The sequence below is a fragment of the Ochotona curzoniae genome, unplaced genomic scaffold (assembly GCF_017591425.1).
Source record: "Ochotona curzoniae isolate NIBS_2020 unplaced genomic scaffold, NIBS_Ocur_1.0 contig_3622, whole genome shotgun sequence".
Classification (NCBI taxonomy): Eukaryota; Metazoa; Chordata; class Mammalia; order Lagomorpha; family Ochotonidae; genus Ochotona; species Ochotona curzoniae.
The window spans coordinates 23,762,883-23,785,187 of record NW_024465926.1 but is presented as its reverse complement, the minus strand read 5'-3'; the positions used below and the strand labels follow the sequence as shown (position 1 = coordinate 23,785,187).

At 36.1% G+C, this 22,305-nt stretch overlaps 1 protein-coding gene across 5 annotated transcripts in view; it reads left to right on the top strand.

Annotated features, from left to right (window-relative positions):
- CHD9 (chromodomain helicase DNA binding protein 9) overlaps positions 1 to 22,305 on the top strand; it is a 182,984-nt gene that overhangs the window by 104,501 nt on the left and 56,178 nt on the right. For all 5 annotated transcript variants that reach the window (XM_040982716.1, XM_040982714.1, XM_040982715.1 and 2 more), the window contains 9 exons: positions 2,056 to 2,142; positions 2,371 to 2,508; positions 7,503 to 7,624; positions 10,957 to 11,200; positions 16,228 to 16,404; positions 17,917 to 18,060; positions 18,164 to 18,419; positions 19,656 to 19,866; positions 21,182 to 21,377. In XM_040982716.1, coding sequence (XP_040838650.1) covers positions 2,056 to 2,142; positions 2,371 to 2,508; positions 7,503 to 7,624; positions 10,957 to 11,200; positions 16,228 to 16,404; positions 17,917 to 18,060; positions 18,164 to 18,419; positions 19,656 to 19,866; positions 21,182 to 21,377 — 1,575 coding nt within the window. The remainder of the gene's footprint in view (positions 1 to 2,055; positions 2,143 to 2,370; positions 2,509 to 7,502; positions 7,625 to 10,956; positions 11,201 to 16,227; positions 16,405 to 17,916; positions 18,061 to 18,163; positions 18,420 to 19,655; positions 19,867 to 21,181; positions 21,378 to 22,305) is intronic.

The window sequence follows — 22,305 nt, the reverse complement described above, 5'->3', positions numbered from 1 at the left end:
CTCCTCTTCCCATCCAGCCCCCTGCCTGTGGCCTGGGAAAGAAGTTGAGGGCGGCCCAATGCTTTGGGACCCTGCACCCATGTGGGAGACCCAGAAGGAAGCTCCTGGCTCCTGGCTCCAGATTGGCACAGCACCGGTCGCTGCACTCACTTGGGGAGTGAATCATTGGATGGAAGATCTTCCTCTCTGTCTCTCCTCTCAGTATATCTGACTTTGCAATAAAAATAAATAAATCTTTAAAAAAAACATACTTTCTTCACATAAATAAGCAGATGAGAGGCCTCGCCTTGTGACACAGTGGGGTATACCTACATTTACAGCCCAGGATCCTGTGTCCAAACCCCAGCTGGAGTCCCAGCTGTTCCTCTTTTCATGCAGCTTGTTATTGATGTACCTGGGAAGACAACAAAGGATTGTTGGCCTGTGTCACACACCTGGATGGAGTTCCTGACTCCTGACTTCAACCTCGTGCAGCCCTGGCTGTTAATCGCCATTTGGCACTTTTGAGTGAGAGGATGGGAGACCTCTCTCCCTCTCCTGCAATCTGTCACTGGTTTTGAGGTAGATAGGTCAGTAGGCAGATACTAAAATAAATAAATAAATAATAGTAAACATTAATGTAGTACTGTTGTCTAGAAACCTTACTCATATTTCAATAATTGTTGCATTTGTGTTTTGACTGCCAAATTGTGTTTATTCATTTGCTCCCAAATAAGTCCATCATCATATGTTGCATTTAATTAGTCCTCGATTTTCATTTATGGACTTTTTAAAGAGAACAAATAATTTATTTTGTAGAATGTCACTTGATTTGGAATTATAAAGTATTTCCTGTTCAGTTGTGCATTTTCTAGAACACTGTGGAAAAAATGCTTTTAACCTTTAAATGAATAATGTCAGGCAATGCATGGTATCTATTCGCCATTTATTACTGGGTAACTTTGTTTAAAGTATTTTGTTACTTATTTTACTTGAAAGTCAGTTACAGAAAAAGAGATCTTCCATCTGTTTGTTGACTCTCCAAATGGTTGCATCACCTAAAATTGGGCTGATCCAAAGCTGGGAACCAGGAGATTGTTCCATGTCTCCTACTTGGATGCAGGGTCCCAGGGACTTGAGCCATCCTCCATTGCTTTCCCTGGCCTTAAGCAGGGATCTGGATCGGAAGTAGAGCAGCCAGGATATAAACCCATGCCCATATGGGATGTCAATTTTGGCAGCTGGATAAACTGGAGTGTACTGTGAGTACAGTTGAGTTTGCAGTAGCTCAGCTGTATGTTTAGCATCTGGAGCCCAACACCATCGGGTAAAGATGAGTAGAACTCTATGAAGTTGAGGACTGAGACTATTGGTTTTCAGTCCCTATAATATGAGTAAAGTAACAAATTAAAGGTATAGTGGACATATTTAGAAATCTTATTTATTGATTTATATTGGAAAGGCAGGTCCACAGGGAGAAGATAGATAGATACATACATACATAGAACGAGCTATCCATTTAGATGGATAGTATTAGCTCTTCTATTTGCTGGTTCACTCCCCAAATGGCCACAGTGCTAGGAGCCTAGAGCTTCCTCCAGGTCTCCCATCCTTCACAGAGTCCCAAGGCTTTGGGCCTTCCTCTACTGCTTTCCCAGTCTATAGCCTGGGAGGGAACTTTAGGGAACTGTCCCTGTAGGTAAGGAGTTGGATGGGAAATGGAGGAGCTGTGACATAAACTGCTGCCTATATGGGATCCTGACACTTGGCAACCAGAGAACTAGCCATATCACATTGGCCCTACGTTAGGAAATTCCTAATGAACATTATTTGCAATGAGTTCATTGTCTTGAGTATCTTATTTTATGATGCTTTTTGGTTGGTTTTATTATTTATAGTGTGGTAAACCATAATGCCCTAAATTTCTTTTTGAAGTTAAGCCAGAATGATTTTAACAGAAAAATTTATTAAAATCAAGCTAGTGTAATTGTTCTACAGTAGAAAAAGCTAGGAAATGTATCTGTTTCTCTTTCTGCTTCTTTATCAGATATCACTTATGTTACTTTTAAATTTTAGATGGAGGAAGAACCATTTAATCCAGACTACGTTGAAGTAGACAGAGTTTTGGAAGTCTCCTTTTGTGAAGATAAAGATACTGGTGAGGTAAGTATTTGATAAAGATTTTTTAAAATAGTAAGTACCTAAAACTTGCCAAATATCCAAATTTAGTACTTTTCAAAATGTAAAAGTTAAAGCCACATATGTAAATTCTTTTTTGTTCTTTGATATAGGTTGGGTTAGTATATTTAAACCATTTCTGCATTCCCCATTTAAGCTAGTTCTAACTGTTCTGTATTTCAAAACAATAAAATGAAACATTTTTTTTTACAGCCTGTTATTTACTACTTAGTGAAGTGGTGCTCATTGCCATATGAGGATAGTACTTGGGAACTGAAGGAGGATGTAGATCTTGCAAAAATAGAGGAGTTTGAACAATTGCAAGCTTCAAGGCCCGACACAAGACGTTTGGTAAGTGCTACCTGTAGCAAATTAACATTACTTTAATTAGCAGATTTAATGTCAGTTTTGACTTTTTAGTTTAGCACTTGATATATTTGATTACTACATAATATGGAATGTATATTAATTTTACATTTCTTCCAGCAGTGAATGGTTGAGCTTCTTTTATTATCACATACAAGGCTACATTGAACATTAAGCCCTTGTACAAATTTCTGTAACATAAATTGTGGAAATATAATTACCTGGTCAGAGCATTTGTACATTTAAAGTATTTATTCATAGTTATCTCTCTACAGAAAGCTTGTCATATTAACACTTCTACTTTCTCTCTGATCCTTCAAGCTTCCTACTATTTTTTATCTCAGATCATTTATATGAAACCTGTTTGGCTTTTAGCCAATAGTTAGCAATTCTTTAGTCAAAAGAAAATATGAATTATACATATATCTTTTTTCCCCTTCCTCCTGCTGCTATGGCAGGAGATCTGGGGTTTTTCCTACCCTGGAGCCCCCTCCTTTCACTAAGACAGGAGCTCTCTCTTTCATAAGTAGATCATACTTTGCAAACTAAAAAAAAAAAATCTGTATTATACATATCTTTATTCATTTCTGTTAACCAGTTATTTCTCCAATAACTATATAATTCGTATCCATACTAGCTTTCACAAGAAGTAATTTTTCTAAAAACAGTTTTAAAGACCTGTGTTTGGTTAAGTCAGTACTTTTTTTGGTTACATACATATTTTCTGCCACACAAAGTATTCTTGAGTAGGTTATTGATTTTCTAGGTCAGAAATAATGTAAGTTTAGAAGGTCATTGCAAGTTGAGTCATCTCTTTGTGTCATCTCTAATAACTGTAAAATGTTTTATATTCATTTCTTTCGACCATAGGATTATTGTTCCACAAATTCTGTTTGAGGAGCCAACCAAATGAATTTAGTGTGCTGTCATCTATCAGTGTGATTAGGTTGTAAAATTTTTTTTTCTCATTGAGGAGGGTGTTTATAGTGCACAGAAGTAATTTATTTTTGGATTAGCATCAGAATGAGGAGGGGTCACAATGAATATTTATTTAATTATTTTAATAGCCATTTAAAAAATCATTTAAACATTATTTTCTGGTCTTACTCTATTACATAATAATCCTCATAGGCTAAAAAAAAAAATTCTCCTTTTGTCTTCTGAGTATTTTTCTATGCAATAGAAAATAGGTCAACAGGTTTGGGAACTGTGGAAGCTGGGCCTGGGGGTCTGTAGATACTGTGTAAGACAACAATTTTATTTTGCAGGTATGGACTGTGTCTTAATGATAATCCCTCCTTCAGCCTCATTTAGTCATTTTTTTTTCTTGAGATTAATGGTTCTGTATCAGAAGTGCATATCAAAATCCTTTTTGGAACCTTTCAAAAATTAGGAATATCTTATATACATAAATGTTCATGATGAATGGGACTGAGCCAACATAACTAATCTTTTCCTTCTAAAATCTGGACCCTACTACTTGAAGCTAAGATGGTTTTTCTGTACAATTTTAGCAGTTTCTAGAATGGTTATCTTAACTACACAGAATAGATGCATTTCTTAATAAAGTGGAAAAATGATAATTAAATGTAACTGTATGTATATGTAATTTTTTTTTACTTACAATATTGTTCTATGTTTCTGGACTTCTTTTGGAAGAAATGCTTTATACCATGAATATCCAAAGTATGAGAAAATGTCAAATGGTTATGGAAAGTGGAATTAAAAATTTTTTTTTGACACAAAGGGATCCAGATGTATGAGAAAGTTTCTGAAAGCTGAAGTATACATGATGAAAAACTGCTCTTGGACTTTATATCAAAATATTTAATTAACTTTTCTGTGCGGTTTTTGAAGTACCTTCATAGTAGTATGCACAAAAGTAAAATGTGATAGATTTAAAAGATAAGTGGAAAGGTACAGTTCTCATTCATTTTTAAAATTTATTTAATTGTTTTTAAAGCATAGTAATAAGAAAAGGGAGAGACAGAAAGATTAAGAGATCTTAATTCTTGTTCATTTCCTCAATGGCTGCCCGAAGTTGTTCAGCCTGACGAGGAGCCCAGAATTCCATTTAGATCTCCCACATGGGTGAGAGTGAACAAGGTACTTGGAACATCTTCTGCTGGTTTCCCAGGTGCAGCTTAATCGCAAGTGGAGCAGTTGAGACTTACCAGCACTCATTTGGGATGTTGGCATTGTTGCAGGAAGTGACATACTGTTCTGTAGTATATCAGCAACAACCCATTCTTCCTTTTAAAAATAGCTTTATTATAGAGGCATTCAATAGACTGAGCATATACAAGGTGTCCAATTTGATGAATCTGACATGAAGCCATTGCCATAATTAAGAGAATTACAAAATCATTCCTAGACATTTTCTCCTGTGGGTTTGTAATCTTTCACTCCCACGTCTTCTTTCTTTCTACTCCATTCTCTATTCATTGGAAAGTATGTCTTCAGTTTCCACATATAAACTATTTTTAATTTTCTGTAATTTATATGATACATATTCTTCTTTGTATTCCTTCATAGTATACTCATTTTGTGATTCATTTTGCATGTAAACGTAGTTCATTCCCTTTTTATATGGAATAATGTATGCCACATTTTGTTTATCCATTCATTTATTGATGAATTTTGTGTTGTCTGTTAGAAACGAAACTACTGTGTGTGTGTAGACATGTGCTTTTATTTCTGTTGAGTAAATGCCTATGAGCAGAATGGCTGGATCACATGTTAGGAGTATGTTCAATTTTAAGATTGCCAAACCTTTCCAGTTGGTCACACCATACATTTTTACCATCATTGTATGCAAAGTCTGTTCCTTCACAGTCTTCTGAAAACTTTTTAATATTAATAACTCTTATAAATTTGTAATAACGTGACACTGTGGTTTTAATTTGCATTTTGCTAATGACTAATAATGTTGAACATCTTTTCAAATCTGTATTTACCATTTGTATATGTTCTTTGAAAAGTTCAGTAAAGTTAAAAGTGTTTTTGTGCATTGAAGTGCATTTACAACCTCATGAATAATTGACTAAGTATCTGTGGGTATATTTCTGAACCATATGTTCTTTTCTCATCAGTCTTTGTTCTCTTCACATCAATTTCATATAGTTTTCATTCTGCAGCTCTTCTAAGTCTGAATTTGTTTTTGCTGTTTCTGGCCCTTTGCATTTTCATACACTGTTAGCATCTGCTCATCAATTTCCACAAAAACCTTGCTGGGATTTTGGTAGGGCTATGATGAATCTATTGCTCAGTTTGGAGAAAATTAATAATAACTTAGCCATGTTGAATATTACAGTCCATGAACATGATTTATTTCTCTTTTTTTTAGGTCCTTTTTTTGTTGTTGTTGTTGTTTAAGATTTATTTATTTTAAATGCAGAGCTACATAAAGAAATAGAGATGCAGGAATGGAAAGCTCTTCTGTCCTCTGATTTCCTTGTGCCTGTGGTAACCAAGGTTGAGCCAGGACCGAGCCAGCAGTCAGGAGCTTCATCCTGACCTCTCATGCAGGTGTTAGGGGCCTAACTAGGGCCATCTTGCACTGTTTTCCCAGACACACGAGCAAGGAGCTGGAGGGGAGATGGATAGGCCAGCACTCATGTGGTATGTCACTATTGCAGTTGGTGGCCATGCTGCACTACAATGCAAGTCCTAACTAACTCTTTGATTTCCCTCTGTAGTGTCTTATGATTTCGAATTTCCTTGTCTTCTACAAATTTTCCCAAGTTTATTTCTAGATATTTCATATTTTAGATGCTGTCATAGAAAACAAATCACTTCTGTATATTCAGTTTGTATTATGTGACCTTGTTAAAACCAGTACTTAATTTCCCCTTTTTGTAGATTCTGTAGGCTTTTCTGTTGGTTTGGGGCGGGGAAGGGGCAGGCGGTTGTTTGTTTCTTGGAAGGCAGAAAGACACAGAAAGATGATCATTCACTGTTTCGCTCCACAAATAATCACAACTGATTAGGTGGGACACGGTGAAGCTAACAGCCCAGAGCTCCTCTGCGTCTCCCACGTGAGTGGCAGCAGCTCACACCTCTGAACCATTGCCTCTCCTACTGAGCTGTGCATTGGAAGGAAATTGAATGGAGAGCTGGGACTGGAACCTAGATAGTTTGATTTGCAATACAGGTTATCTCAAGAGCCACCTTAACCTCTGTGCCAGATGTTCACCTTACAACATTTTTCTTCTTTCACAAATCCTGTTTTTATTAATACAGTTGGTTTCAGTTCTTTCTGCTATTGTTGACCTTTATTTCCTTGTTTTGACTGACTGTATTTTTCAGAGTCTGTAGTACAATACTGAATAAGAATGGTTAGAGTCATACTTGCCTTATTCCTGAACTTAGAGGGAAAGCATTCAGTCTTTCACCATTAAGTACGATGTTAGCTTTGGCTATTTCTCATACGTTCTCTTCAGAGGTTGAAATGGTTCGTTTATAATCAAAATCAGATACAAACGGAAGTAGGTGTTGAATTTTTCAGATACATTTTTTGTATTTATATCACTATTTCACTTTTTTAAAAAGCTGTTGATTAACAGTGATTAATTTTCAATTTGAAATTACCTTTTATTCCTGATTTTAAAACTCTGGTCATAATTTATTGCCCTTTTCATGTGTTGTTAGATTCTATTGGTAAAAAATTGTTAACCCTTTTTCCATCTCTGTTTATGAGGGTTATTGGCGTATATTATTTTCTTTTTCATGTAATGTTTGATTTTGATTTCCAGGCTCTATAGAATGTTGTTGGAAGGATGTCTTCCTCTTCAGTTTTCTGGGACTGATTATATAGAATTAATTTGGTATTTAAATGCTGGATAAAATTTTATCACAGCACCTTACACAGTTACGCTTTGACATGTATGTTAAGCTTTGGTTTTGTGCCATGAGTAGTAAGATCTGTGGACAGCATCGGCTTCTATCTGTCATTCATGTTTTTGTTTTGTTCCACAAAGGATCGTCCTCCATCTAGTATTTGGAAGAAAATAGATCAATCCAGGGACTACAAAAATGGCAATCAACTCAGGGAATATCAGCTGGAAGGACTCAACTGGCTCCTGTTCAACTGGTATAATAGGTATGTTGTATATTAACAGAAGAGGTTTTAATGTGTTAGCTGTTTTTGTCTTTTATGCACACCAAAATATGTTAAGTAAAATAAGTAGTAATATTATCATAATGTTATTATCATGACATTTTTACTGTTTAACCTGAGATTTTTTTTGGGTTTGTATAAATTACTTTAGCGTTTTGAATAGAGTTAATTTCTTTAAATCAAAATAGGAAAAATCTATTATTTGATAAAAATAATTATATTGAAGTACCTTTCCTAAAGTCCTAAAACATATACTTTGTTGCAGATTTTTTTTTTTTGGTTTATTAGTTTGTATTGGTTAGTGAATCATGAGCAAATTACATTTACAGAAATTAGAGATAAATCTCTGTGATTTGCTACCTTCAGAAAAATAAGTTGTAAATAATTAGTGAGAAACAGAAAATGAAATATGAGAGCCAAATGATGAATTGCCTCATTGTCACGTTTTGAGTTGTTGAAAATGCTTTGTAGAATGGATCTCAGATTCTTTTTTGAGATAGAAAGATAATTGCAAAAGAAGTGAAAAATGATACTATAGGTCTAACCATGGCAAATTAACCATTCATTTGTAATGCCAGTGTCCCTTTTGGGTGCCAGTTCATGTCGTAGCTGCTATGCTTCCAACCCAGTTCCTCGCTAATGTGTCTGGGAGAGCAGGGGAAGATGGTCCATATTTGGTTCCTGTTTCCTATGTGACTTTCAAGGCTTCTGAATTCGGCTTTGCCAAAATCAGCCATTGCAGCCATTTGGGAAGTGTACCAGTAGGTAGAAGATGAAGTAAATCTTCAAAATATCTGGTGCCATGATAAAAAAAGAATGTAATAGTTTATATAAAAGAAAAAGTAAAGGTGCTATTCTCAATAATAATAGCATGTTTTGATGACACTTTCATTTAATGAACTATTTTTCTGTGATTTTTCTTCTCTCAAGATTCTTTGAATTTGTATTGGTGTGTCATGCAACTCAGAATGAAAAGTATCTATTATCCTATATGCTACTCTTTCGCCTAGTTTGTATTTTCGGAATATGAAGCATCATTTTTCCCAAGAGAACCATCCAGATAAAATACTTAACAAAGCGTGATTTTAACTTTTCTTCCCTCAGTAGAACACCTTCCTGTTTCACATATTGCCTGTTTTAAGTGTCCATCATTTTCTTCATGTTCTCTGTCATAGCCTACCCTGTTCACTCTCTGGATATGACCTTAGAGAACTTAGGGCCAGTAGTTTTCACATTCAACAGTAATGCCTGCCCTCAGTTCAAGCCTACAAATATATTTCCATCCATAAACTCTTACTTCTAGTATTACAGATTTTAAAAAGAGCCTTCCCCATGTCCCAGCACTAATGATGCCTTCCCCCTGTTCATTCTTGTCATGACATTTAATTCAGTCTTGAACCCCGTCTCAATCACTTATCACCTTCTCTTTCACATCCTCAAGCCACGCTTGGAAACTGTTGCCGTCTCTTCCTTCTACAAGTAGACTTGGGTTTAGCCTGTCTTTTTAAATAATAGAAAACAAATGTATGTATCTTGGCCGTGTTTTTTCTTGGTACTACCTCACGCCAGCTTCTGCCTTCTTTAGCGGATTTCCAGGTAGAATATCTTCACTTTAGCTCTCCCCATTTCTCATCTCCAGGTGTCTTTCTGTTTCTGAATTCTCTGAAACAGGATAAGCAGAATGTTTTTAGCCCTAATTTCTCTATGTGCTGCCTTGGATCGACATGGCTATGCTTATCCTGTGCCCTAATTCTCAGATTCCACGTGGAAGCTGCCTCCTGGCTCTTCGGTGTCCTTGTGGCTATTCCTTCTAACTAGTCTCAGATTCCTCTTCCTCTGTTTGCATTTAGGTGTTTCCTTTTTTCTTTTTGCATGTTCTGTCTTTAGCTCTGTTTCTTATTGTGTGTTAGCTTTCCCAAAGACATACTCTATACTACTAATAGCTCTATTCTCGTGCTTGCGTTAATATTCTAATAGTCTCATTTTTATCTTAAATCATTAAACTCTAATATATAGGTAGACAGCTAGACAAGTGGACAGATTTGCCTGTTGATGTCTGAATGTCAATTCAATGAATCTTTATACATATAATAGATTCAAAATTAACCTTATAATTTCCTGTTTCCTCAGTATCACTCTTGTTTTTCTTCTGTATTATTCAGTTATAATACAGTCTGTCTAGTTACACAGACTGAAATCTGCTACCCCATGCATATAGTCGGTGACTAGGGATTTGTAACTTGCACTTGATGTGAATCTGTCTTAATCTCTTTCCTTTAATTCATTTGCCCATACTTTCTTCTTTGCAGCATTTTCAGTACTTTCCCAATTAATCTGCCATTTTATTCTTAATTACTTTCTAATATTCAAGGTAGCACCAGAATAAACTTTAAAACAAACTTAATCTCACTGGCTTTCAACTAAGATTTTCAGTGGCTCCCATTATGGAACAGAATGTTTATGACCCTCTTCTCTCTCTATCCTCCTGGAAAAGTTACACTAAACATCTTTTGAGTCCTGCAATTGATCAAATTCTTTATACTTCTGCTTTTCCTACTTCCTACAAAATCCTGCTTGCTCAAGGAGGTTTTTTCCCTCATGTGTTATTGCCAGAATCTACACATCCTTTTCTGAGTCCCCATAATAGAATTTATACTAATACACTAACTATCCCTCATGTCATCTGTGGAACTGTTTTTTTTTTTTTTTAAACTACAACTGACTTTGGTCCTACGTTAAACATGTCGAATTTGACTGTGCAGAGGAGGGACCAGGGTGCCTGTTCTTTCTTCAGGTTTTGGAAGCTCTTCTACTACACATCCATTTCTGAAAATCAGTGCTGAATTTGTGCTTCTGTGGCAGCACATTGATAAAAGCTAGTTTGTTCGCATGTCTGCTTTTCTACAAGATACATGCTCCCAGAAGACAAAGAAGATGTTCTGTTTGTTTTGTATCCTATCCTAGGCTACTGTCCTGAGGTCCTAGTAGCTGTTTAGTGTTTCCTGAATCAATCATGTGCTTAGTTTGCCTTAGTCTTGCATTTATACTTTTATTTCAATCAGCCATATAATGGGTGATATCTTTATTTTGGAGTTATCAAGATTTTTTGTCCTTTTCAGGATGATAGTGAAATTGTAATCTTGAGCCTACCCTGCATTTCAGCAACCGTTACATATTTATAGATAGATGATTTTTTATTTGACCTTTGATCAATTTTGTGTATTTTTGAAAGTGCTGTTGTATTACCAAAAAGTATTGTAGTATACAGAAAATGTATGCATAGATACTACATATATATATATTTTTTATTTCAGGAGAAACTGCATTTTAGCAGATGAAATGGGTCTTGGCAAAACCATTCAGTCAATTACATTCCTCCATGAGATCCTTCTGACTGGTATAAAAGGACCTTTCCTGATCATTGCTCCACTTTCTACCATTGCGAATTGGGAGAGAGAATTTCGTACATGGACTGATATTAATGTTGTGGTTTATCATGGGAGCCTCATTAGCAGACAAATGATACAGCAATATGAGATGTACTTCAGGGACTCACAGGTTTGTTACTAATGATTTTGCTCATTTTGAAAAAGGTGTCAAAGTTTTTTTTAAAGCTGTTGAAAGATAAGCATTGTATCGTGATTACTTTGAATACAGAATAGATTTTAATTGCATACTTAGATTTTAGTTCAAGCTCTTTTCATATTTATTTTATAATCTTGGTAGCTGAGAAAAAAATGACAAGTTAATGATGTACTCCATCAGAATGATGTTTGCTGTTTTATACAAATGTACAGTTTTTTAACTAGAATTTTACTATTATGAAATACTATATTATATTTATTTTTAGGATATTAACTACCTATTTGATCATTGCCTTAGTTTTTCAAAGATGTGTTTATTTATCAGGGCCGTGAGCTTTGTTCGTGCCTCCTGCATGGGTTCAGGGCCCCCGTATGTGGGCCAGCTGCTGCTTTTCCAAGGACAGTAACAGGAAACTGGCTCGGAAATGGAGCAGCTGGGGAAGTGGAGCAGCTGGGGAGTAAGCTCCTGTTCATGTGGATGCTGATGTTTCAGGCAGTGGCTTCACCACTTCACCTCAGCGTTGACCTCTCATTTGTAAAACTTAAATCTTTAATGAACACATGTGAGGCTCTCTTTTATGAAGGCATTTTTTTTAATCTAAACACAAATCATAAAGTGATGAGAATAAATCTTTTAGCTAAACGATCAGCTCACAAATAATGAAGTTATAGTCTTGAATGTTATTGAGTCTTTTTCTCTAGAAATCATTAGTAAGAAATAAGAAAATTAGTATAGTTTATGAATTTGTACTTTATCACTCTAAAAAACTTGTTTTCCTGTTTTGTTTTCTTTAGATCTTTTGTACTAAAAGGATCAGGATAGTATCTGGTCAAGTGCTGTGATGTGGTTGGGGTTGAAACAAGTTAATGACAAGTAATGCACATAGCCTTCTACTTTGCTCCCCACTCATCTCTGATTTTCTACCTGCTTCTCAAACTAAAAAGGATAAATTAGTCAATTTTTGTTCCTGTAACCTCACCTTTCCTTTCACCTTTAAGATTGAAACATATTGTATGTCCATGAGATTAAGCACCTGTATAATCTTTATTTCTCAGTTTTACTGAAAATGATTACCTTTGTCATCTGCGGCATTTCTACTGAGTTATAACTTGATTCCCTTCAGTTATGTGTAGGATTTTAGAGCTATATCACACCATAAAATTTCATTTGACCTTTTCATTTTATACAGGAGGCACAACTAAAATCTATAGCCTACAGTGATTCCTGATAAAGTTACAGTCTTTATATATGTCATCTGAGTTTGTTATATAAATATGAAATCTATACTTTTAAAAAAATATCTTACTGAATTAACATTTTCAGATGCATTTTAGTATACCACTTTTACCCAATTATGAAACAGCCTTTTGAAATCACAGTAGTAGTAAAGTTAGGTTATAATTTTACAAATTTCACTGGAAAAAGTAATAAACATTATTATTAAATATCCTGTATCAGGTATCATGCTGAAAAATATATTACATATATATTTAATTTTACATCATCTTTACATTGTCAGCCCTCTATGCATGAGGAATTTAGGCACAAAGACTAGTATAGATTGCCCAAAGCCACAAAGCAGAGCTGTTCAAGAACCACTGTTATTGAACACTTGGGCAGTTGACTTAATATATTACATCCCTGTTTTTGTTGTTTCATTAAAGCACTTCCCTTGTTTCGTGCAGACCACTCCCCTTTCCTGTTCACTCCCCTAATTCCTGAGAACTAGCAAACAGATAGGTCTCACAGATACAGGGCAGGGATCCAGTTACTTGGTCTGAGAGTAGAGCTGAGCTCTGAACCAAGGCAATCTTACAAAGGACTTGGGCCTCTCAACCAGTTGCTTAACTTCTGTGCCAAATGCCTACCTTATCCCAGAGTTTTTAACTTCTACAAATGCCATAAATTTACACTCTGTATGTCTTTTTTTAAAATATTTATTTAGAATGAATAGTACCAGGGAGGAAAAGATAGAAAGAAATATATCTTCTGTTCACTTATTCATTGTCCAAATGGCTACACTGGCCAGACTGAATTCAGGAATCCAGAACTCCCGCATGTTAGACAGGTCCCAAGAACCTTGGCTATCTGCTGCTTTCCCAGGCACATTAGGGAAAACGGAGAGCTGGATCAGAGGCAAAGCAACCAGAATTGCAAGCAAAGCTGCAGTGTGTGAAGCCAGCATGCTCATGGCAGCTTAAGCCACTAAACAGCAAGGCCACCCTCCTTTATACCAACTTTGGCAAATACCTTTCTTGTGCTGTTGTTCCATTCAATAGCTAGTATATGTAGCCAATTTAAACTGATCTGGAAATAACTCATGTAAGTTATAATCTAAGAGCATACAGTTCTCTTAACCCTTGCTTTTCTTTTAATATCTGATACATGACCTTTTCAGGCATAGGTTAGCATCCTCTTTACTAAGATTCCATAACTTCATGCAATCCTACATCACGGTCTAGTCCTTCTCAAATCTATCTTCCTTTTTTCTTTCTTTGTTCCTTCCTTCCTTCCTTTGAAATTATTTTTATATTTAAAAGGCAGAGTTACAGCAGAGAAAACATGAGAGAGAAATCAGCCATGTGCTGGTTCACTATCCAAAGGGCCACAACCACTGGAGCTAAGCCAGCCTGAAGCCAGGAGCCTGGAGCTTTTTCTTAGTCTTCCTCGTGGGTTCAGGGGCCAAGGTGTATGGGCCATCCTCAGCTGCTTTTCCAGGTTACTGGCAGGGAGCTGGGTTAGAAATAGAGCAGCTGGGACTCACATTGGCACCCATACGGGGTGCTGGCACCAGAGGCCCCATCTTAACCTGCATGCCACAGTGCTGAGCCCTATCTCCTCTTTCAGACTCCTTCTCTTCTCTGCTGCTGAGCTCTGAGGTGGCCAGGACCTCATCTTCAAACTTACTACATCTCTACTCAGACCCTCGAGATTTCATTCACAGGCACAACTTTTAATGAAGTGTGTCCTATAGAAACCCCACAACTAAGTATCAGCTTTGAATTCTTTTTTGAATTTTTTTTTAAGATTTATTTATTTATTGGAAAGTCAGATATACAGAGAGGACGAGAGACAGAGAGGAAGATCTTCCAGCCGATGATTCACTCCCCAAGTAACCACAGTGGCCAGAGCTGTGCTGATCCGAAGCCAGGAGCCAGGAACTTCTTCTGGTCTTCCACACGGGTGCAGGATCCCAAAGGATCCCAAGTCTTTGCACCATCCTCGACTGCTTTCCCAGGCCACAAGCAGGGAGCTGGATGGGAAGTGGAGCTGCCGGGATTAGAACTGGTGCCCATATGGGATCCCAGCGCGTTCAAGGTGAGGACTTTAGCCGCGAGGCCACGCCGCTGGGCCCTCTTTTTTGAATTTTGAAGTCATACTCCAATGTCCACAACTCCATTTGCTTATTTCTAATGGACACCTCAAACTTACACATGTGTAACCAAAATTATACTTTCTCATGTTAGTAAGCAGTAACATTTTTTAGTTGTTGAAGTTAAAAATTTTTAGTCAGATTTGAGTCTTTGTCCATTTCATGCCACTCCGTTAGGAAAGCTTGTTGTCTCTGCCCTCACAATGCGTTCAGAACTCGCCGTTTCTCGTGACCCCAGTGGTGATTTGTTGCTTGGCGTACCACAGTGGTGTGTTTGACGGGTTTCCATGATCCTGTCTTTCTCTCAAGTACCTTCAGTAGTGTTTTGCTCAGAATCATTAAGAACTGACACGCTGAGCACAGCTTTCAAGATCTGCCTCATCCTCTTCCCATTAGTGAACTCTTTCTGTGATATGGATAGTGCCTCAGATTAGCCACTTTAACACTCTGATACTTGCTGGTGCTTGAGGAGGCTGTTTCTCCTAGATCTAGAAATCAATGAAGCAGTCTTCCTCTTTTCTCTTCAGATCTTTGTTGGAAGGTGGCTTCTCAGTAATGGCTTCCCAAGTAGCCTGTGTAACATTGCAATGGTGACCTGCAATCCACTATTTCTCATCTCAAATCCTTTTTCTGCTTTACTCTTTAACACTTACCTGTTTGTAATTTGCTTTTTTTTTTATTGTTTAATGATACAGTTTATTAGGCACTTTGCCCTCCCCACTCCCTCCCGTATTTCCCTCTCCTTCCCTCTGTTCTTCCCTCCAGTCTTACAATGGGTGTCTTTGGAGCCTGGTGCAATACCCTAGTGGCTAAAGTGTTTGCCGTGCGTGCACCAGGATTCCATTTGGGCACTGGTTTGTATCTCGGCTGCTCCACTTCCTGTTCAGCTCCCTGCTTGTAACCTGGGAAAGCGATAGAGGACAGCCCAAAGCTTTGGGATCCTGCAGCCACGTGGGGGACCTAGAAGAAGTTCCTGGCTCCTGTCTTCAGAGTAGCTCAGCTCTGGCAGTTGTAACTTGGGGATTGAACTAGGAGATAGAAGATCTTTGTCTGTCCTTCTCTTGGATAAAATTGCCTTTCCAAAATAAAATAAAGCTTAAGAAAAAAAATGATTTTTGTTGTTCTTATTTGCTGAGTTTTGCATTGGAATCATTGGAACGTAAGTTCAACTTGGATATTACCTGTGTGTTTGTTTACTGTTGTATCCTCGGCTAAAGACGGTCTGTCACACAAACAACAAATATTTGCTCTATAAATTACTTGGATGGCTTTTGCTATTCACCATTTACTTCCCACATTTTAGACTCTGAAATACTGATATGTCACTGACCATATTTTATGACACCAATTCTTCAACTGGAGTTGTTGAGTATTATTATGAACCATATTACCCAAGAACACGGGCTTGAATATAGTTATAAATAATATAATGTTAACATAATTTTTGACAGGGTTTTTGAAGAAAGCAGTCTAATATGGTTGTAATGTTAAAATTTCTAATTGTAAGACAATGTCTATTTATATATAAAGGTTTCAATGGGAAATGTTTGTGGCTGATGCCATTATGTATATAACAAATAACTTTAAGATATTCTAGCCAATTGTTTTTTCTGATCGTAATTTCTAGGGGCGTATCATTCGAGGAGCTTACAGATTCCAGGCAATTATCACCACTTTTGAAATGATTCTTGGAGGCTGTGGAGAGCTTAATGCAATTGAATGGCGATGTGTGATTATTGATGAAGCACATAGATTAAAAAATAAAAACTGCAAACTCCTAGAAGGTCTGAAACTCATGAATCTGGTAAGTAACTTGATATATATATATACACACACACAGGTATATATGTATATATCAGAACAACAACTCAGTTTCTTAGTTTTACAGTAAAATGTCATACAGAGTCAGAAAGCTAACATGGAAAAAGCATACATAAATAGTGTTAGAATGTAGATATACCTGAGTTCTATATGTAATAATTAAGGGTTTTTTTTCCCCACTTTCATTAGTAGAGGGACAATTTTTGTGTTTTCTAAGAGTTAAGTAACTTTTTTCTTCTTGAGAGAAGCAGAGGTCCCACCTGCTGGTTTACTTCCCAAGTACCTAAAAATGATACCTAGCTCGTGCCAAAGGTGGGCTGTAACAACTCATTGCAGGTCCCCTAAGTGGTGGTGGAGACCCAGCTTCTTGTGCATCTCAGCTGTTTCCCAGGGTGCACGTTAGTGTGTAATTGGAGTAGGGGATATTTGAGCCAAGCAGTCCAATATGGAATATAGGCATCTCAACTGTCATCTTTGGGAAATAATTTCTGAAATACTTTTTAAAGCCATTATGAGGTATGTAGTATTGAAAAGGAAGCCATAAGTTTAAAATGTAAACTCCTTTATTAGAATCTTGCTATTCCATCATAGAGATCTGAAGTTTCCACATAATTCTACATGCTTGTCCTATGTGGATTATAACTAATAGTGTGGTTTCTTGCTGTTATCTTCCTGTATTAGTTTTGTTTGAATTACATTTTAATTTAAGATCACATAGTTAGTGCAGGAACGTTAGAAGATATAACTCAGATATAAGAGCATCATATATAGTATTAAATACTGTACCATATACATTATAAAACATAGCATATACAGTATAAAACAAAATGCTCCATTTTCCATCTGTGATTCAGCCAGTTTAATTCCTCACTCCCATGTTTTCAGTTTGATGTTTCTCTTTCTAGATCATTTATTAGTGAATGCATTTATGGGCAGAAGCCTGTTTTTATTCAGAGAACTTGGAGGCGTCAAATAAGATTTCAAACATTTGTGCTATTAACATTATATTATTTTTATATTCATCTGTTACAGTTAATATTTCATTTTTAAAGGAATTCTGCTTTAGAAATATATTTCAGTCGGCCATCTAAATTACTGTGTTGTAATCTCATTAATTTGACAATTTATTCTCTCATGAAAGATGGTAAGGATGATATCCAAACTGCCAAATCAAGGTTGCATTAATACAAAAGAATAAACTATTTGTTCCTATAAAGTTATTTCTCTGTGAAGAGTTAATATATCCTTTAAACTTATTTAATGTAAGGCATAGATTAGTAAAAACTATTTGCATTCAGGGTAAAGTATAAAAGTGGTGAGGTTTTTAAAAATGATTTAAAGAGTATATTTGCTAATAATAACACAGATAGGTGTTATGAATTGACCTTTATATTCACAAAAATACTTGATTTTCAAATAGTCAGCATTTGATAAGTCAGCTGTCAAATAATTGTAGTATTATAGTGGTTGATGTGAATTGTTCTGCTTGTTATAGGAACATAAGGTGCTTTTGACTGGCACACCTCTCCAAAATACAGTTGAAGAACTGTTCAGCCTTCTTCATTTTCTTGAACCCTTAAGATTTCCTTCTGAATCAACATTTATGCAAGAATTTGGGGATCTGAAAACAGAAGAACAGGTATCCTGTTGCTTTGTTAAGAAGTCGATCAGATTTCTTACTGTAATTATTTTGTATGTGTAATTGATTATAAATATATGCTATATACACTTTTTTTTTTCAGGTGCAGAAACTTCAGGCCATTCTGAAACCGATGATGCTCAGACGATTAAAGGAAGATGTGGAGAAGAAGTTGGCACCTAAAGAAGAAACCATCATTGAAGTTGAACTTACCAACATTCAAAAGAAGTACTACCGAGCCATTCTGGAGAAGAATTTTTCATTCTTATCTAAAGGAGCGGGACAAACTAATGTACCTAACTTAGTCAACACCATGATGGAGCTCAGAAAGTGCTGTAATCACCCGTATCTTATCAAAGGTAACTAAACATGATTTTTTCTTACAGCGAAACCTGCTGTTGAATGAACAAAACACGACATAGATCTTTACAGCTATCTAATGTTCTGACTATTTACAGTGTGCTGTGCTGGTAAACCCTGTTGCAAGAGTGGGAGTTTGTTCAATCCAGTTTGGACTGGAATTCTAACTATAATTTAATCCTCCAGCAACGACAGCAAACCCCTTTTCTGCTTTCTTTATGGTCTACGTAGCCCTATTATCTGAATTTTTATGCTACAATAATGTTACTTTTTCAGGTTTTGTGAGGTTCTCTCTGTACAATGTTTTAGTCTTTCTTCTTATGCGCCTGGGAATAGACTCTTGATTTACCTAACTCTATCCCGAAAACCTGAAATCCTGGTTCTCTTTTGGCTAGACAGTCTGAGAACAGGAACACAGAGTCTTTTAAATTCTGAAAGACGTACCTATCAGACTTGTAACTGACTTCCCTTGTCGTTTATTCTTGCTTTGTTGGCTAGCAAGGTGCCCATAGATGTATCCACATCAACTAGTATCAGATGTCAGTTGTGACCTCTGTTAATGGCCAGTGTTTCAGTGTGAGGCATTTTCTTTAAACTTTTATATTTATTTATCAAGTTTAAAAGCAGAATTTCATTTGTTCTTTTCCTAAATAGTATCCAGTGAACATTTAGAAACAGATTTTCCAAGGCCTTATATCAGGCATCTCAGGAGATAAAAATATTTTTAAAAATATTTATTTATTTTATTGGAAACAAGGATTCACAATGAGAAAGAGAGAGAGAAACAAAGATATTCCCCAAGTGGTTGCAACAGCTGCAGCTAAGCTAATTCTAAACCAGAAACCAGGAGACACCTCTGGGTCTCCCACGTGGGTGCAGGGTCCCAAGGCCTTGGGTCATCCTCTACTGCTTTCACCAAGCACAAACAGGAAGCTGGATGGGAAGTGGAGCTGCTGGGATATGAATCAGTGCCCACGTGGGATCCTGACGCATGCAAGGCAAGGGCTATCATGCCGGACCCTACATAAGAAGATTTTTAAGCACTCACTGCCCATGTCTTTAATGAAATCATATTCATATTGGTGCAGACTTGATAAATAATTCTAATAAAAGTAATGTACTTTCCTTCATATGGTATGCTACAGAGGAATAGAGGGGCTGTTCTGATTTAAAAGAAAGTGCTTTGGGATTGTCAGCATTTTGAGCATTGCTACAATCTCCTGTTTCTTTGACAGGTGCTGAGGAAAAAATACTTGGAGAATTTAGAGACACATATAATCCAACTGCTTCTGATTTTCATCTTCAAGCAATGATCCAGTCTGCTGGTAAATTGGTCCTTATTGATAAATTGCTTCCCAAAATGAAAGCAGGAGGTCACAAAGTACTCATCTTCTCTCAGATGGTCCGCTGCCTTGACATCCTAGAGGACTATCTCATACATAAAAGGTAAGGCAACTGTGCATTCCCCTCCGTCATACTCTGAATTATGCTGTTAATTAACATGTGCAACATTGTATTGTAACCTAACTATACGCATTATCTTTCTCTTTACCTAGATAAGAATCCGTTCAAATCTATAAGTAAAGATTGCTTAGGATTATGTGTTATGTGTTTTCCTAACCTACATATGTTGCAGTAGTAGGTGGGGCTGAGGAGACTGATTAAGAAAACTTTGCAAATTAACAGGTATTTTTTTTGACCTAGGAATCGGTTTATTAGTATACATTTTAATTGATTTGTAAGCCTCATTGGTAGTAACACTTTAAATTGACATATATTTAAGACACCCAACTCCAAAATCGAAAAAAAAAAGATTCAAGAGCGTTTTTGGATCTATTTGATTGTTATAATTAGAACCTTTAGTTGTTACCCTTGAGTTCTATGCGCTATATACAGTTTGCTGATGCTTGTGCCTCTTCGTTTATGACAGCAAAATAGTCTTAAACATTATCAGTATTTAGATGACTAGAATATTATTACAGGATATTTTATTAAAGCTTTTGGGATTCAATCTGATACCAACATATAAAATAAAAAGAATATTACAGATTTCAGTTTAGTGGACTTTTATCTTTATCATTAAAGATCTGTATTTAAGAATAAATAAAAACATTAATATTTTCAGAAGTAATATCTTTTTTCATTTTTATTTCTAGTTCAGATTTTGTTGCCCCACTCCTTTACTTAGCCCATTTTCAAATATGTATTCTCAATTTTGTAGAAAGATTGAATTACAAAGTTGCTAAAATAGGCATCCTTATATTTCCTAATTTTCTTAGCCAAAATTTTTATAAAATGTAAATGTAGTTGCCTGTATAAACTTCCATTATGGTTTTGTTATCATAGATGACATTGGCAAAGTCATCCTCAGTGAAGTTTGGCAGTGAGAGTAAAGATCAAAAACAAAATTTGATAGACTTTATGTCAAACTTGTAAAAGTTTTTACTTCTAAAAAGTAATTTATTATGATGAGATACACAAAATAGTCTTTAATGGCTATCTACATGATTCCAGCTTCTGAAAATAATATTGTTGTGTTATTTCACCCACTTAGAAGTGTAAATGTTTTGTCTCTTTACATTACTTTGTGTTTCCTTCTAAAACCGATATCATGAAGTGTAAAACCCCCCAAAACTAGCTGAGATAATGCAGATTTTTAATTTTATGGTAAATATATTAGAGGAAAAGTGACTATATTTGATAGACTATCTTCATATTCATTGTGTTTGTCTATCTAAATTGATTGTGTTTCATTTGATAGATATTTGTATGAGCGCATTGATGGAAGAGTCAGGGGGAATCTTCGACAAGCCGCTATAGATCGATTTAGTAAACCTGATTCAGATCGATTTGTTTTTCTCCTGTGCACCCGAGCTGGTGGGTTGGGTATCAACTTAACTGCCGCTGATACATGTATCATTTTTGATTCTGATTGGAATCCTCAAAATGACCTTCAGGTAAGTTAATTCCTTGGCTAATAAGGAATATAATTTTTCAAATTCATGTAACTATTTTTGGTATTAATCATCTTTTATTTTTACCTAGACAGAACAACACGTCTTTCTGCAAAATATGTTTAGAAAAGCATGTGATTATTTTAATGACTTTCAAATATACATATTATATAAATATAATAGTTTTACTAACTTATGAAAGAACATAGATATTTATGATCTTTAGGATCTGCTGTGTTGAGCTTTGTCCAACTATGAAAGATAACAGCAACAGACCAAGTTTTGCGCCTTTAAAAAATGAAAGTGAGAAAAGAGTAGATGATTTGAGCCAACTTAAAGCAGTATCCAGAAGAGATCTACATTCTTATCAAAAAGAACAATGCAGGCCCAATACACAGGATGCCTTTTAAGAATTTGTAACTGACTTCTGGAGAGGATTGGAAGAGAGACAGCTTTCATGAAAGACACAGTGAGGATCATCAACCTGAGCACCTCCTCAGTGTCCAGGCAGCCGGTGTAGACCCATTGCCTACTGCCAGCTGGCGTAAATGATCCTCTGACATGTGGGAAGGGTGAAGATTTTCAAGACAAGAGATGATTATAAGACCTTAGGTGGTCATGCACAACAGGAAAAAATTTTAAAGAGAAAAGCTTCAGAACAGGTCACTGCAGAACAAGAATAGAAAGCGAGAGATCAGAGGCATTGTTGAAGCATGCTTAGTGCAAACCACCTCCCTGATTTAACCAAGCCTTGGGCCAATTTAAAAGTTAAAATAAATTTGAGTGATGTTGTTGTCCTCAAATCTAAGTAAGAGATACAAATGATCAGAATAAAGACACAGGTGATTTGTACACAGTGCACTCAGATCTGCATTTCACAAATGATCAGAGATTAAATATACTAAATATTACAGTTTAAAAATTGTGAAAT